This window comes from Astatotilapia calliptera, chromosome 10, assembly GCF_964374335.1.
Source record: "Astatotilapia calliptera chromosome 10, fAstCal68.1, whole genome shotgun sequence".
NCBI classification, from domain to species: domain Eukaryota; kingdom Metazoa; phylum Chordata; class Actinopteri; order Cichliformes; family Cichlidae; genus Astatotilapia; species Astatotilapia calliptera.
The window spans coordinates 28594477-28607082 of record NC_137431.1 but is presented as its reverse complement, the minus strand read 5'-3'; the positions used below and the strand labels follow the sequence as shown (position 1 = coordinate 28607082).

Sequence of the window (12606 nt, the reverse complement as noted above, 5' to 3'; positions counted from 1 at the left end):
GCACACAGTGAGCTTTGTAACTGTTACTCAGTGATAACAGTGACAGCATTAGCTACATGCTTTGCAAATTCCTAAAAACCACAAACAGAACAACAAACGCTGATAATCCCATCAATTTACTGTTGCAAATGCTTCCAGTTAAAAGATGAGACACTTGACAAACTGGATTCACTGGACTTGACGACACAGAGCAGAAAGATTTTTGGCACCTGCAGTTCCAACCAAGACGGTGGCTGCATCCGAGTGCGGTTGACAAACGTCCTCCTCAACCTCTCCTCGCAGTAGGGAGCGTAACCCGGAGGACCGTTTTTCAAAAATGTCCGTAGATACTGATAAAAGAGCAGAGAGAAGAGAAATATTCATCGTATTACTGACATAAAGGCCGTTTACAGCCCTGAGCAGTTTAAAGGTTAAAGGTGTGACATACCAAAGACATACCAAAGGCACTGACACACAGCATTATATTTATTCTGTTTACATAAATGAAATCAAACTCATAACTCAATTTTACTCAAATCAGTCAGGAAAAAAAGTTAATTAAAAGTTTCTAAAGCTAAACGTGATTTTCAGATGTAATATTTTGTTTTGAGTCAGACCAGAAAACTTTTGCTATGTTTTTTTTAAAAATGAATTCTTGCAATGATCAAACTGCAGATGAAATCTTTGAGATTCTCCCTTTGACTACTTTATTTTAAGCTTTTACTTCTTTGAGGACTTAAACTGATTCTCAGCCATCAGACCTGCTGATGGTGATGGTGGAGACGGACAGACTACTGTTTACTGACTGAATGCGAGTGGATCGAGTTATAGATCTGTCCCATCTGCTCTCCTGGACTGAAATCCACTGCCGGAAAACAAAAGATTATATCTTTGTTCGTAGTGTATATGACTTTATCTTTTACACATGTCTGCTTTGGATTAGCTGGCTGACCAACATTAGTAAAAAGGAAGAAACATTGTTAGGTGGCTGATTAGAAACATCAGCCACATTTGAAACCCGGTCGTGTTTTTTTTTTTGTAAATTTCTGTTGACATGCTTATTTATTGCAGTTTACCATTATTTCTTTATTTTATGGTCAAATTTAAATCATCTGTAATATATTATTATTAAATGAATTTTCTTTTTGTTCCTGACCTTTCATGTGCAGTACAATTACATGGATGAAAATAATGGTACTGCAGGCGGCATAGGGCCGAAACAGTGAGTACCACAAAACACTTTAAACAGGCAGTGGTGGGCAAATATCAGTAACGTGAAGATACAAGTGAAAAACTGAGCGTGTAAAAGTGCAAAAATGGTGACACTGCAGTTACAATTGTGGTTATTTTTTTCCCATTTCAGTTTTTAAATGAGTTGGAATTTTCACCAGTTAACCGTGAGGTTTTATCATCAAGTTTCCCATCAGAAATACGTTTCTTACTTTGACGAACTTCTCGGAGGGGGCGAAGCAGCCCACGCAGAGGGACAGCAGGATCCATCCGCGGGCGTGGCTGCTTTTGGACGGGTTCTGGCTGAGCTGCTTGCAGATCTGACAATAGATCTCGTCTCTGAGGCAGAGGACAACATTCAACAAACAGATCAGAGGCCTTCTTCAATACACGAGACAGTCACCACAGCTAAATCAAATTAGACCCCATTTAAAAAAACTTTCCAAAGAGGATTGCGCAGCATCTGGATGTAGGGACTGTGTTCCTGCAGCGAGGTGATCTATCGCCAAATATTCCATACAGAACATACTCCAGGTCTGCTATGCCAACAGCATAAAATGGTTTCTATTTAACACTGCGTCTTTAAATTGCTAAAGCCCAGTGAACCCGAGCTCAACAGATGCTGAGGCAGGACTCCTCTGGCAGTTTCTAAGACCCAACAAAAAATGGAGAGTGACCAGGTTTTGTGCTGAATCTGAATCATTTCTCTGTTTCTCCAATATTAAAAATTCTTTCTGTTAATAATTTTAATTAATTTTACTTTGGTTTCCAAATTATCTTCCCTTTTTAACTAATCATCCCATTTTGTTTAAATATTACCGTTTATAGCATTAGTTATTAATTGCTGAGTTACAGGAGATTTTCTGTTTTTGCCTTATTTGTGTTCCGTCTTTGTGAGAAATTTATTTTTCTTTTCCTTTAAGTTTCTTAAACTGTGTTGCAGCATCTCGTATGTGGGCTTCCTCTAAGATGTGAATTAGAGTCTCTAATAGTTTACAAAACCATACAGTGGAAAGTGACTCTCTGTGAAGCAGACAGGAGGAGTATATGTCTGCAGATTATGAGACCTTTAATTTTGACTGTTCTGAACGGTTGTAGTAAATGCACAAGCCAGAATCATCTCAATAGCTTTAACTTAATAAGACATACTTTTAATAATCATGGTATGAAAGTAAACCTCTCTCCACACTAACTATTCAAGCTCCACACTCACAGGAGTAACGCTCTCCACACTTGAATTTAGCCGAAAAAGCCATCTGATTTCAACAAACCTATTCATTTCAATTCAGTGTCATCTTCAAGACAAAATCTACAATCAGAATAAATCTTGAAGTTTTTCATCAACTCCAGAGAGCAAAAACATCAGTGCGTCATTTGCTTGGTCCAAAAACATCGATAAAGCATCGTCATGCTGCCGCAAGCAACATCTTCATCCCTCACTGCTGCTTCTAGGAGCAGCCTCTATTTAGTGCCGATGACACTCATGGGTCACCTGAGGGTGGGCCGCAAGATGCCGTTGCCGATGATGAAGTGAAGTTTCTCCAGGTTGGAGGTGGGTCGGTCCTCCAGCATGCTGTTTCCCTGGAGACTGTAGTCCCCCTCTGTCAGCCGCCTGGTGACCTGCCATCAGCGTTACAGAGAAAAGCATTAATTTGAAGGTTTTGAGCTTAAATTTGCAGAATCCAAGAAACGTTTGGATTTTTTTTTCACTCTTTGGGCTATAGTGGTAAAAAACTTCCCAACAAGAAGTCTACCCCAGCTGTTGTGGTTAAGAGGTGGGGTACACCCTGGACTGGTTACTGATCCATCACAAGGCTAACGAAGAGAAAAAACATGGGCCCTCACATCCAACTGAGAACCACCAGGTAACCTAACAGGCTTGTCTTTGGATCTCTATGTTATCAAGTCAGACATTATCTATGTAGGTACAGGGAAAATATGCAAACATTACAGCAAATGTAGGATCTGTTCAAGGTGAGGCAACAGTGCAACACTGCACCGGTGTGCCACCTTCAGTTTCCCGGTGTCCAAGTGTCCCAGTGCTTGAAAAAACCCCAAACAGTTATGCCTATAACTTCTGTTCCCCGAAGGAAAGGAATGAGGTACAACACAAATAAGATGGGATATCACACCTCTGCATGTCCTGGCTGAAGAAATCTCTATTAGCAGCTTTAAGGCAGATGACCTGTGATGACTGTGATGACATGCACACAGGCTCATCTGCACATATAGCCCATCATCACAATGATCCCTCAGTTCGATAGCAGTCTTCACCAAGCCAAGTTGGGGCGGGGCATAGCGGGGCAATCTTGTGTTGTACCCCGTTCCTCTCCTTCAGGGAGCAGAAGTTATAGGCATAACTGTTCATTCCCTTTCAGTTGATTGACTCGGTACAACACATATAATATGGGACACATATACACACCCCATAGAACAGCCACCAAACTGGAGTCACCACTGACGGTACTGACTGCACCGCCATTTTTGTCCAGGTTCTCCCATTTCTTTTGTGTAAGTTAACACTCTTTTAAGGTTTGGTTATATACTGTTATCACGTCACCCTATGATTAAAAGTGGAAAACATGGGACATGTTAAATAAATTATTTACTTAGATCAGCTGAAAAGAAGTGATGTGTTTCTCACCTCCTCAGTGATCTTGGACTTCCTCTTCAGAGTGAGTGACACGAGTTTATGCCTGACGCTGTTCCTCTTCTGGCTGTCTATGGAGCTGTTCTGTAGGTACAAACAGGAGATGACATTTTGGAGGCTCTGACCTGACAATCTGTAACGACTCATACAATCCCCAGCATCCTCTCACCTCTCCCTCCACCTGCAGCTCCTGCAGCTCTCGCTTGTAGGTCCTCTTGCCGAGGGTTTCATAGATCTTTGTCATGACGGGGATCTTCTCGCTGCCGTCGTTGATGACCATCGGGCATTTGGGTTCCGGGAGGTCGCCCATGAACCTCAACACAGTGATCCATACAGCTAAAGCCGCCTGGAGGACAGGTCAAATATGGCAAATAAGAAAAACTTTTTTGAAATCACCTGATTTTTCATTATACACGTTAGAGTGATTTCAAAATTATTCTACAGCATTATCTCTGATTTATAAAAATAAATAAAAAATCACCAGCTTTGAGACTCTTTTTCTGTAGGTTACAGCCTATATTGTAGCACCACTAGCAGTCAAGAGTAAAGCATTGTAAACATTTTAGTAGGCCAGTGTTTGAAGCCCAGAGGATTTTAGTTGATCATTCACATGTCTGAACTCTGACTTTCTGCTAACGAGGAGTTACAAGGTCCCTTTGTGTAGGTGTGACTGTTTTGCCGTCTCAGTAAGAACTTTCTAAGATGATTGGATTGTGTTATGTGTTATAATAAGAAAATTAACAATTTATTCATACCAAAACTAAACTGAAAAACCAACATTTTTGGTGATATGGTTGTGTTCTCTTCTTTTTCCAGAAAAAGGACAAAAAGCGTGACAGTTTAACTTGGTTTTTTCGCCCAAAACATATTCGTAATCGGCTCAGCAGCCAGTACGTGTGTAAATCTGCTGAGCCCATTAACACATAATACGAATAACTTAAATAGATGATCGGGGGCTGTAAAAGGCTTTGGGATTGAGATCGAAGGTCAGCCTCACCAGCTGGTCTCCTTCGTCCTCGTGGAAAAGCAGAGGTTGTTTCAGTGGCCGTCTGATGTAGGTGTGGATGGAGACACCCTGGAAGTAGGTGGCTGCAAACTTGGAGAATTTATACTCTGACAAATCCTCCTCTTCCTCGTCAGGTAACGGGGGAGCCTCGCTCAAAACCTCCTCTTCAGCTTCCTCACCACAAGGCGTGTTTTCCAAATCCTGAGAAACAAAATGATATGTGAGAGAAATTTCTAGGAGACAAAAAACAGAAGAGCTGAAAGGAGAGTGAAACATTTAAATCAGCCAAAAACCAGAGACCAAAACACTGAACACTGTTCTTGGTGAGGACCAAACAAACCATTCACTTCCTACATCTAAATAGTACTAAAACCCTCAGTGTAGACTAGGACCATGGCATCACTAAGTCTGAGGTGGAACCTGGTGGTGTCGACTGGACAGAAACAGAATGTCTCAGAGGTTTACTATTGGACTCCGGGAACTGCCTGCATACTTTTACCACATGAGCCGGAGCATTTCCGTGGACCAGGGGGAACCCAGGACCCACTACACCAGCATAGGGTCTGACATGGGTCCAAGGATTACATCCTGATACCGAACAGCAGTCAGGGTCCTGTTGCCTAGCCTGTAGAGGTCTGTGCATCCCTCTGTGGATATGCCTTACCAGACCACCATTGAGCCACTGTCATTTGTGAATGATGTTGCAGGCAACATGATTGGACCTTTTCACGTCTGTCACATGTGCTCAAAGTGAATCTCATCTGTGAAACGCGCGGGGTGCCAGTGTTGGTCCTGCCAATTTTGGCTTTCTATGGCAAATGTCAGTCAGGCGCTATGATGCCAGGCAGTCAGCACAGGGCCCAATAAAGGAAGTCAGCACTCAGACCACTCTCATAAAGTTTTTTCAGATTATTTTGGTCAGACATTCAATTCAATTCAGTTTTATTTATACAGCGCCAAATCACAACAACAGTCGCCTCAAGGTGCTTTATATTGTAAGGTAGACCCTACAATAATACATACAGAGAAAAAACCCAACAATCATACACTCAACAAAAATATAAACGCAACACCTTTGTTACTGCTCCCATTCCCCATGGGATGGACGTAGAGACCTAAAATTCATTCCAGATACACAATATAACCATCCCTCCCAAACAGTGGTCACAAATCAGTCCAAATGTGTGGTAGTGGGCACATCTGCTATATTGAGATAATCCATCCCACCTCACAGGTGTGCCACATCAGGATGCTGATCTGACATCATGAGTAGTGCACAGGTGTACCTCAGACTGCCCACAACAAAAGGCCACCCTGGAATGTGCAGTTTTTTGCGCTATTGGGGGTCTGGGGACCCAGAACCGGTCAGTATCTGGTGTGACCACCATTTGCCTCATGCAGTGCAACACATCGTCGCATGGAGTCTATCAGATTGTCAATTGTGGCCTGTGGAATGTTGGTCCACTCCACTTCAATGGCTGTGCGAGGTTGTTGGATATTCGTGGGAACTGGTACACGCTGTCGTATACGCCGGTCAAGCACATCCCGAACATGCTCAATGGGTGACATGTCCGGTGAGTATGCTGGCCATGCAAGAACTGGGACATTCTCAGCTGCCATCTGCCCTGAACAATGTGAACCATGATTCATCCGTGAAGCGCACACCTCTCCAACGTGCCAGACGCCATCGAATGTGAGCATTTGCCCACACAAGTCTGTTACGGCGACGAGCTGGAGTCAGGTCAAGACCCCGATGAGGACGACGGGCATGCAGTTGAGCGTCCCTGAGACGGTTTCTGACAGTTTGTGCAGAAATTGTTTGGTTGTGCAAACCAATTGTTCCAGCAGCTGTCTGGGTGGCTGGTCTCAGACGATCTTGGAGGTGAACCTGCTGGATGTGGAGGTCCTGGGCTGGTGTGGTTACACGAGGTCTGCGGTTGTGAGGCCGGTTGGATGTGCTGCCATATTCTCTGAAACGCCTGTGGAGACGGCTTATGGTTGAGAAATGAACATTCAATGCACGGGCGACAGATCTGGTTGACATTCCTGCTGTCAGCATGCCAATTGCACGCTCCCTCATTGCTTGTGGCATCTGTGGCATTTTGCTGTGAGACAAAACTGCACATTCCAGGGTGGCCTTTTGTTGTGGGCAGTCTGAGGTACACCTGTGCACTACTCATGATGTCAGATCAGCATCCTGATGTGGCACACCTGTGAGGTGGGATGGATTATCTCAATATAGCAGATGTGCCCACTACCACACATTTGGACTGATTTGTGACCACTGTTTGGGAGGGATGGTTATATTGTGTATCTGGAATGAATTTTAGGTCTCTACGTCCATCCCATGGGGAATGGGAGCAAAAACAAAAGTGTTGCGTTTATATTTTTGTTCAGTGTATGACCTCCAATGAGCAAGCACTTTAGCGACAGTGGGAAGGAAAAACTCCCTTTTAACAGGAAGAAACCTCCGGCAGAACCAGGCTCAGGGAGGGGCGGGGCCATTTGTCGCAAATGGTTGGGGAGAGAGAAGGAAGACAGGATAGAAGACATGTTGTGGAAGAGAGACAGAGATTAATAACAAGCGTGATTCAATGCAGAGAGGTGACTGAAGAGTGAGAAAGGTGACTGAAGAAGAAAAACTCAATGCATCATGGGAATATCCCGGCAGTCTACACCTATTGCAGCATAACTAAGGGAGGATTGAGGGTCACCTGATCCAGCCCTAACTATATGGTTTAGCAAAAAGGAAAGTTTTAAGCCTAATCTTAAAAGTAGAGATAGTGTCTGTCTCCTGAATCCAAACTGGAAGCTGGTTCCACAGAAGAGGGGCCTGAAAACTGAAGGCTCTGCCTTCCATTCTACTTTTAAATATTCTAGGAACAACAAGTAGGCCTGCAGTGCGAGAGCGAAGTGCTCTAATGGGGTGATATGGTACTACAAGGTCATTAAGATGAGATGATTATTTAAGACCTTGTATGTGAGGAGCAGGATTTTGAATTCAATTCTGGATTTAACAGGGAGGCAATGAAGGGAAGCCAATAGAGCAGAAATATGTTCTCTCTTTCTAGTCCCCATCAGTACTCTTGCTGCAGCATTTTGAATTAACTGAAGGCTTTTCAGGGAGTTTTTAGCACATCCTGATAATAATGAATGACAGTAGTAGCCTAGAAGTAATAATGTGTGAACACATTCACACCAGTGGCCTGCGGGAGGTCATTTTGTGGCTCTGGCAGTGCTCATTCTGTTCCTCCTCGCACAAAGGAGCAGATACTGGTCCAGTGATGGGTTAAGAGCCTTCTATGGCCCTGTCCAGCTCTCCTCAAGTAATTGCCTGTCTCCATGTTCTTGACATTGAGATAGGAGACACAGCACACCTCTTGGCAATGACATGTATTGATATTCCATTCTGAAGGAGTTGAAGTATTCATGCAACCTCTTTAGGGCCAAGGATATTATCTTTATACTATTTCCATCATAAATGCATGCAGGGGCATGCACAGATTACCAGAAATTAAGGAAATTACATATTTGACATTTCCTGGAAAAAAATCCTAAGAACCCCATGTGTCCCCCTCAAAAACCGGAGGGGGGAATCCTAGCTAATGGATGATTTAATCAGACATCTTTTCTGGACTACAAAACCCACATATACATACTTCAAAACCAGCTGGTGCCTGTCCATCCTGGTTTGGCAGCGGCCCGGAGTTCCCCAAGAAACCAAACATACGGTCAACCATGTCCGAGTGGTCGACTGGCTGCTCCTTCTCCCTCTCCATCTGCTCCAGCAGCTCCTTCTTCCTCCTCGACTCCTCCTTTTCCTCCCGCTCCCTGTCCTCTTGCTGCTGTGCCAGCTGGATGAGCCGCTCCTGGTGTTTCCTTTCAGCCTCAGCCTTCGCCCGCCGAACTGTCATCTGGTTTCGCAGCTGCTCCTCCTCAGCCAGGCGCTGGCGCTCAGCTTCCAGTCGATGCTGCAGCTGTAGAGGGAGGTGAGAGGAGGAACAGAGGGACAAGAGTTCACAGAGGAAGATGGAGCATTATGCTTACATTTTCTCTGTTATCTTATTGTTTGTCTTGCTCTCTATTAACTGTTAGTCAAAACTAGAGTAGACACTAATCTACCAAATCATTATCATTAGATAATAGTCAACAAAGATTATGAATATTGTTTAAAGCTGAACACGACATGAAGTATGAGCTATTCACAGAAGAATAAATCTAAACTTCTACACACTAACATAACCAACAATGAATAAAAACAGTGCAGAGGTCAACACTGTAACACTCTGACACATGAACATGTTTAACATGATAACACGCAGCAGCAGCCGCCTCTGGTCTGTCACCCGCTCTGCTGCGGTGCTCCTAGAGACCTCACGCTCTTCGCTTGAACTGCAGACATGTTTGAGAATATTACAGTTCCCCGAACATTCAATTTAATAAGAAAATGAGATTAAGCAAACATTTACAAAATACAATATTTTATTTAACAGTCTTCAGGGGAAAAAATCATATAAAAATAGCAATTTTACCCTGAAAAAGTTGAAAAGCTAACAAACATTTCCATAGTTTACAAAAGCTGTTTTCACACATAAATTCTGGACAATTTCCTGAGACTCAGGTCAGGATATTACCCACATTTATGCTCTCAAAGATGTAGCACACAGGGGAAAACAGTCTGCACCGAGCAACTGGAAATACTCTGAGAACCAGCATGTCAGCGCCGGCAGGTTAAAGACTGACCTGACTACATGGGACATTTGCATTCTCACATGTGAACCCATCGAATCGTGTTTATCACAGCTCAGAGCTGCAGTGCATGTATGAAAACAGCTTTACAGACTTTTATTTAAAATCGGTGTAACATAATGTGTTAAAAATAGTTTTATGGTGACATAATTTAGGCCAACAGAGTTTAATACAGAAAGAATAAATGTAAGAATATATAAAGACAAGTGAAACAAAACTTTGCAAAAGATCTAAAAAATTATTTAAACTCACACTAACAAATCCTGGCTCAGAATGGGCCTTTGAGCCGTGACTACCCTAAACCCAATGAAGGCCAGCAGAGGCAACTCATGTGACCTAACCAATCACATGATGTGAGGGTGGCTTGGCAACTTCCAGGACCACCACCAAGATGACAACCCCACTCAGAGTTAAATACCCAGGACTAATATTTTCATCTTATGTCTGACCACATGATAAACCAAACTGTCCAACCTTTATTCAAAGACGGCTGGACGCTGTGTAAAATGTAAATAAAAACAGAATCCAATGATTTCTAAATGTCATAATCCCATATTTTATTCACAATAAAACACAAAACAAATCAAATGTTTAAAATGAGACATTTTACTGTTAAATGAAAAATATTAGGCAATTTTTAATTTGATGGGACCAACATGTCTCAAAAAACTTGGAGAGAGGGGGAAAAAAAGGCTGAAAAGTAAGTGGCAATAAAAATAAACATATAGAGGAAAATCTTTACAACTAATCAGCTTATTTGGCAACAGGTCAGTAACATGATTGGGTATAAAAAAAGCTTCTTAGAGAGGCAGAGTTTATTGGGAGTAATGATAGGCAGATGTTCTCTAAAAATTGCATTTCAAAATAAAGTTCCTCAACGTAAAATTGCCAAGACTTTGAATATCTCATCTTTAATGCACATTATATCATCAAAAGACTGAGAAAAATCTAGAGAAATCTCTGCGCAAGGGACAAGGCTAAAAATCAATAATATGTCTATGATCTTCAGGTCCTCAGGCACCACTTCATTAAAAATATGTATGAGTCTGTCATGGAAATATCTGCAGGATCTCAGGAACACTTTCAATAAGTTGGGGTTTTACATTATAACTGAATAAATTACATCCTAACCAAGCATATTTAAAAAAACACATACACACACATTAAACATTTTCATTGGAATGACAGGGATTTCCTTTTGAATCAAAAAAAGAAATAAAAAATAACTTACAGTGGTGGGGTGGTCGCTTTTTTAAATAAAGCCTGACATGACTGATACAAAAATCAAAAGGTAAGATTCAATTATGGATTATTTTGCTACTTCATTGAATCATTTTGCTCATTGTAGCAAATAAAATTATTGGTGATTAGAGGCCTTTTATTTATCAAAGGATGAAATCAAAAGATTTTTGTAACGGCACGCTGACGTTTATATCAACTCCCTAATTCTTTAGTGGCTGTTGTCACAATTAAGTTATTCACATAATTGCTATTCTCATGACAATGTGAAGCCAGAGCCACCAGAGCAGCTTAACATAAAGAAATAGTTTTTTTCTGAAGGTAACAAAATCAAAAAGTGTTATTTTAAAAATTATTTTAGCATTAAATAAGATAAATGGCACTAATAAGCGAGTTATATGTTTCTGACTGAGATTCATTTGGATATTGTTAGTACAGACTGTATACAAAATGCTGATCAGCCACAGTGTTGATAACCACTGCTTACTAAATAGGACTCTTAATGTGATCTTAAGTTACAAAATTGACATTATTAAACAAGGCATAAAACTAGTGACTGAGGCCATAAACTCATCAAAAAGGGTTTAATGAGATCATAAATCAAAAGAGGCTATGAGGTTTTTGCAAACACAGGACCCCCTGCTCTGGTCATTACAAAAAAAATATGGAGGTTTAAGGCACTTCTGCATTGGCTTCACTTTTTGGAGCTGGTAGCTATGTAGATCTATACTAAGTCTGTAACTTTTGAACAGAAGCTACAGGTGAACCCTTTTTTTCCACTTATTATGCTAAGCTAAGCTAACTGGGTAGACTTGAAAATGATATCGTCTGTCTCTTCATCAAAGTAACAAACTTGTGTTCAATTGCATCTAGCACAGATAAAATATAATAAAGACGCCATATTATCTTTCACCTCCATCTGTCAGTCTGCCCTCAGGACCAGTGTTCTCGTCTTCCTGACCCGCCTACAACATGATTTAGGTAGCAGTAGTAAATGTAGTAACTATTTACCTCTGCCCTGAGCCTCTGGCAGAGGCGTCTGGCTATCATGCCCCTGGTGTAGGCCTGGATGGTCAACACGGCACGAAGACGCCGCCAAAATGCCTGCCGGATGAGGAAACCGCGGCAACGGGCTTGGATGAGAGTCACACGAAGGCGAGTCGTCCGGTAGCTTCGGTAGTACTTCCTCGACCTGTAGACGGCCTGGAGACGCAAGAAGCCGGACTGCATCTGAAGGAGGGGAACGCGTTTGACAGGTCAGGGATTATTGTTATGTATTTAATTTGTTTTTTGTTGGTGTTGTAATTGTTTGTATTGGACACCGTGTGCTGAGGCTCGCACATGACTACATCTTGGGGAAGGAATGTTTTCATATGTCTTTAACATTTGCAAGAAGCAAGATTGTAAAAACGACCAGGCTCAATTTTATGCAACTTGGAATAAAATAAAGAAAGAGCTACCACTGCACTCTGTCTCGTTTTAATCTGGTTTAAGACATAATCTTTATATTACAAAAAAGGGCCATAAGGATAATCCATAAAACTGGTTACAGAGATCATACAAATCCACTATTCTTAAAATCAAAAATTCTAAAATTCACAGATCTGGTTCATTTTCTCACAGCACAAATTATATATAAAGCAATAAATAACCTGCTTCCTGACAATATTCTAAAAATGTTTTCTAAAAGGGAACGGGGATACAATTTGAGGGGGGAATTAAATTTAAAACATCCTCGTATCCGTACAACATT

At 41.7% G+C, this 12606-nt stretch overlaps 1 protein-coding gene across 4 annotated transcripts in view; it reads right to left on the bottom strand.

The window, feature by feature from the left end:
- The window catches only part of myo7ab (myosin VIIAb), a 65118-nt gene that overhangs the window by 21581 nt on the left and 30931 nt on the right, over positions 1-12606 (bottom strand). For all 4 annotated transcript variants that reach the window (XM_080307600.1, XM_080307599.1, XM_026182793.2 and 1 more), the window contains 8 exons: positions 11865-12083; positions 8525-8842; positions 4857-5066; positions 4029-4205; positions 3854-3943; positions 2702-2829; positions 1422-1548; positions 210-329 (listed from right to left, as the gene is read on the bottom strand). In XM_080307600.1, the coding sequence (XP_080163726.1) occupies positions 210-329; positions 1422-1548; positions 2702-2829; positions 3854-3943; positions 4029-4205; positions 4857-5066; positions 8525-8842; positions 11865-12083 (1389 nt within the window). The remainder of the gene's footprint in view (positions 1-209; positions 330-1421; positions 1549-2701; positions 2830-3853; positions 3944-4028; positions 4206-4856; positions 5067-8524; positions 8843-11864; positions 12084-12606) is intronic.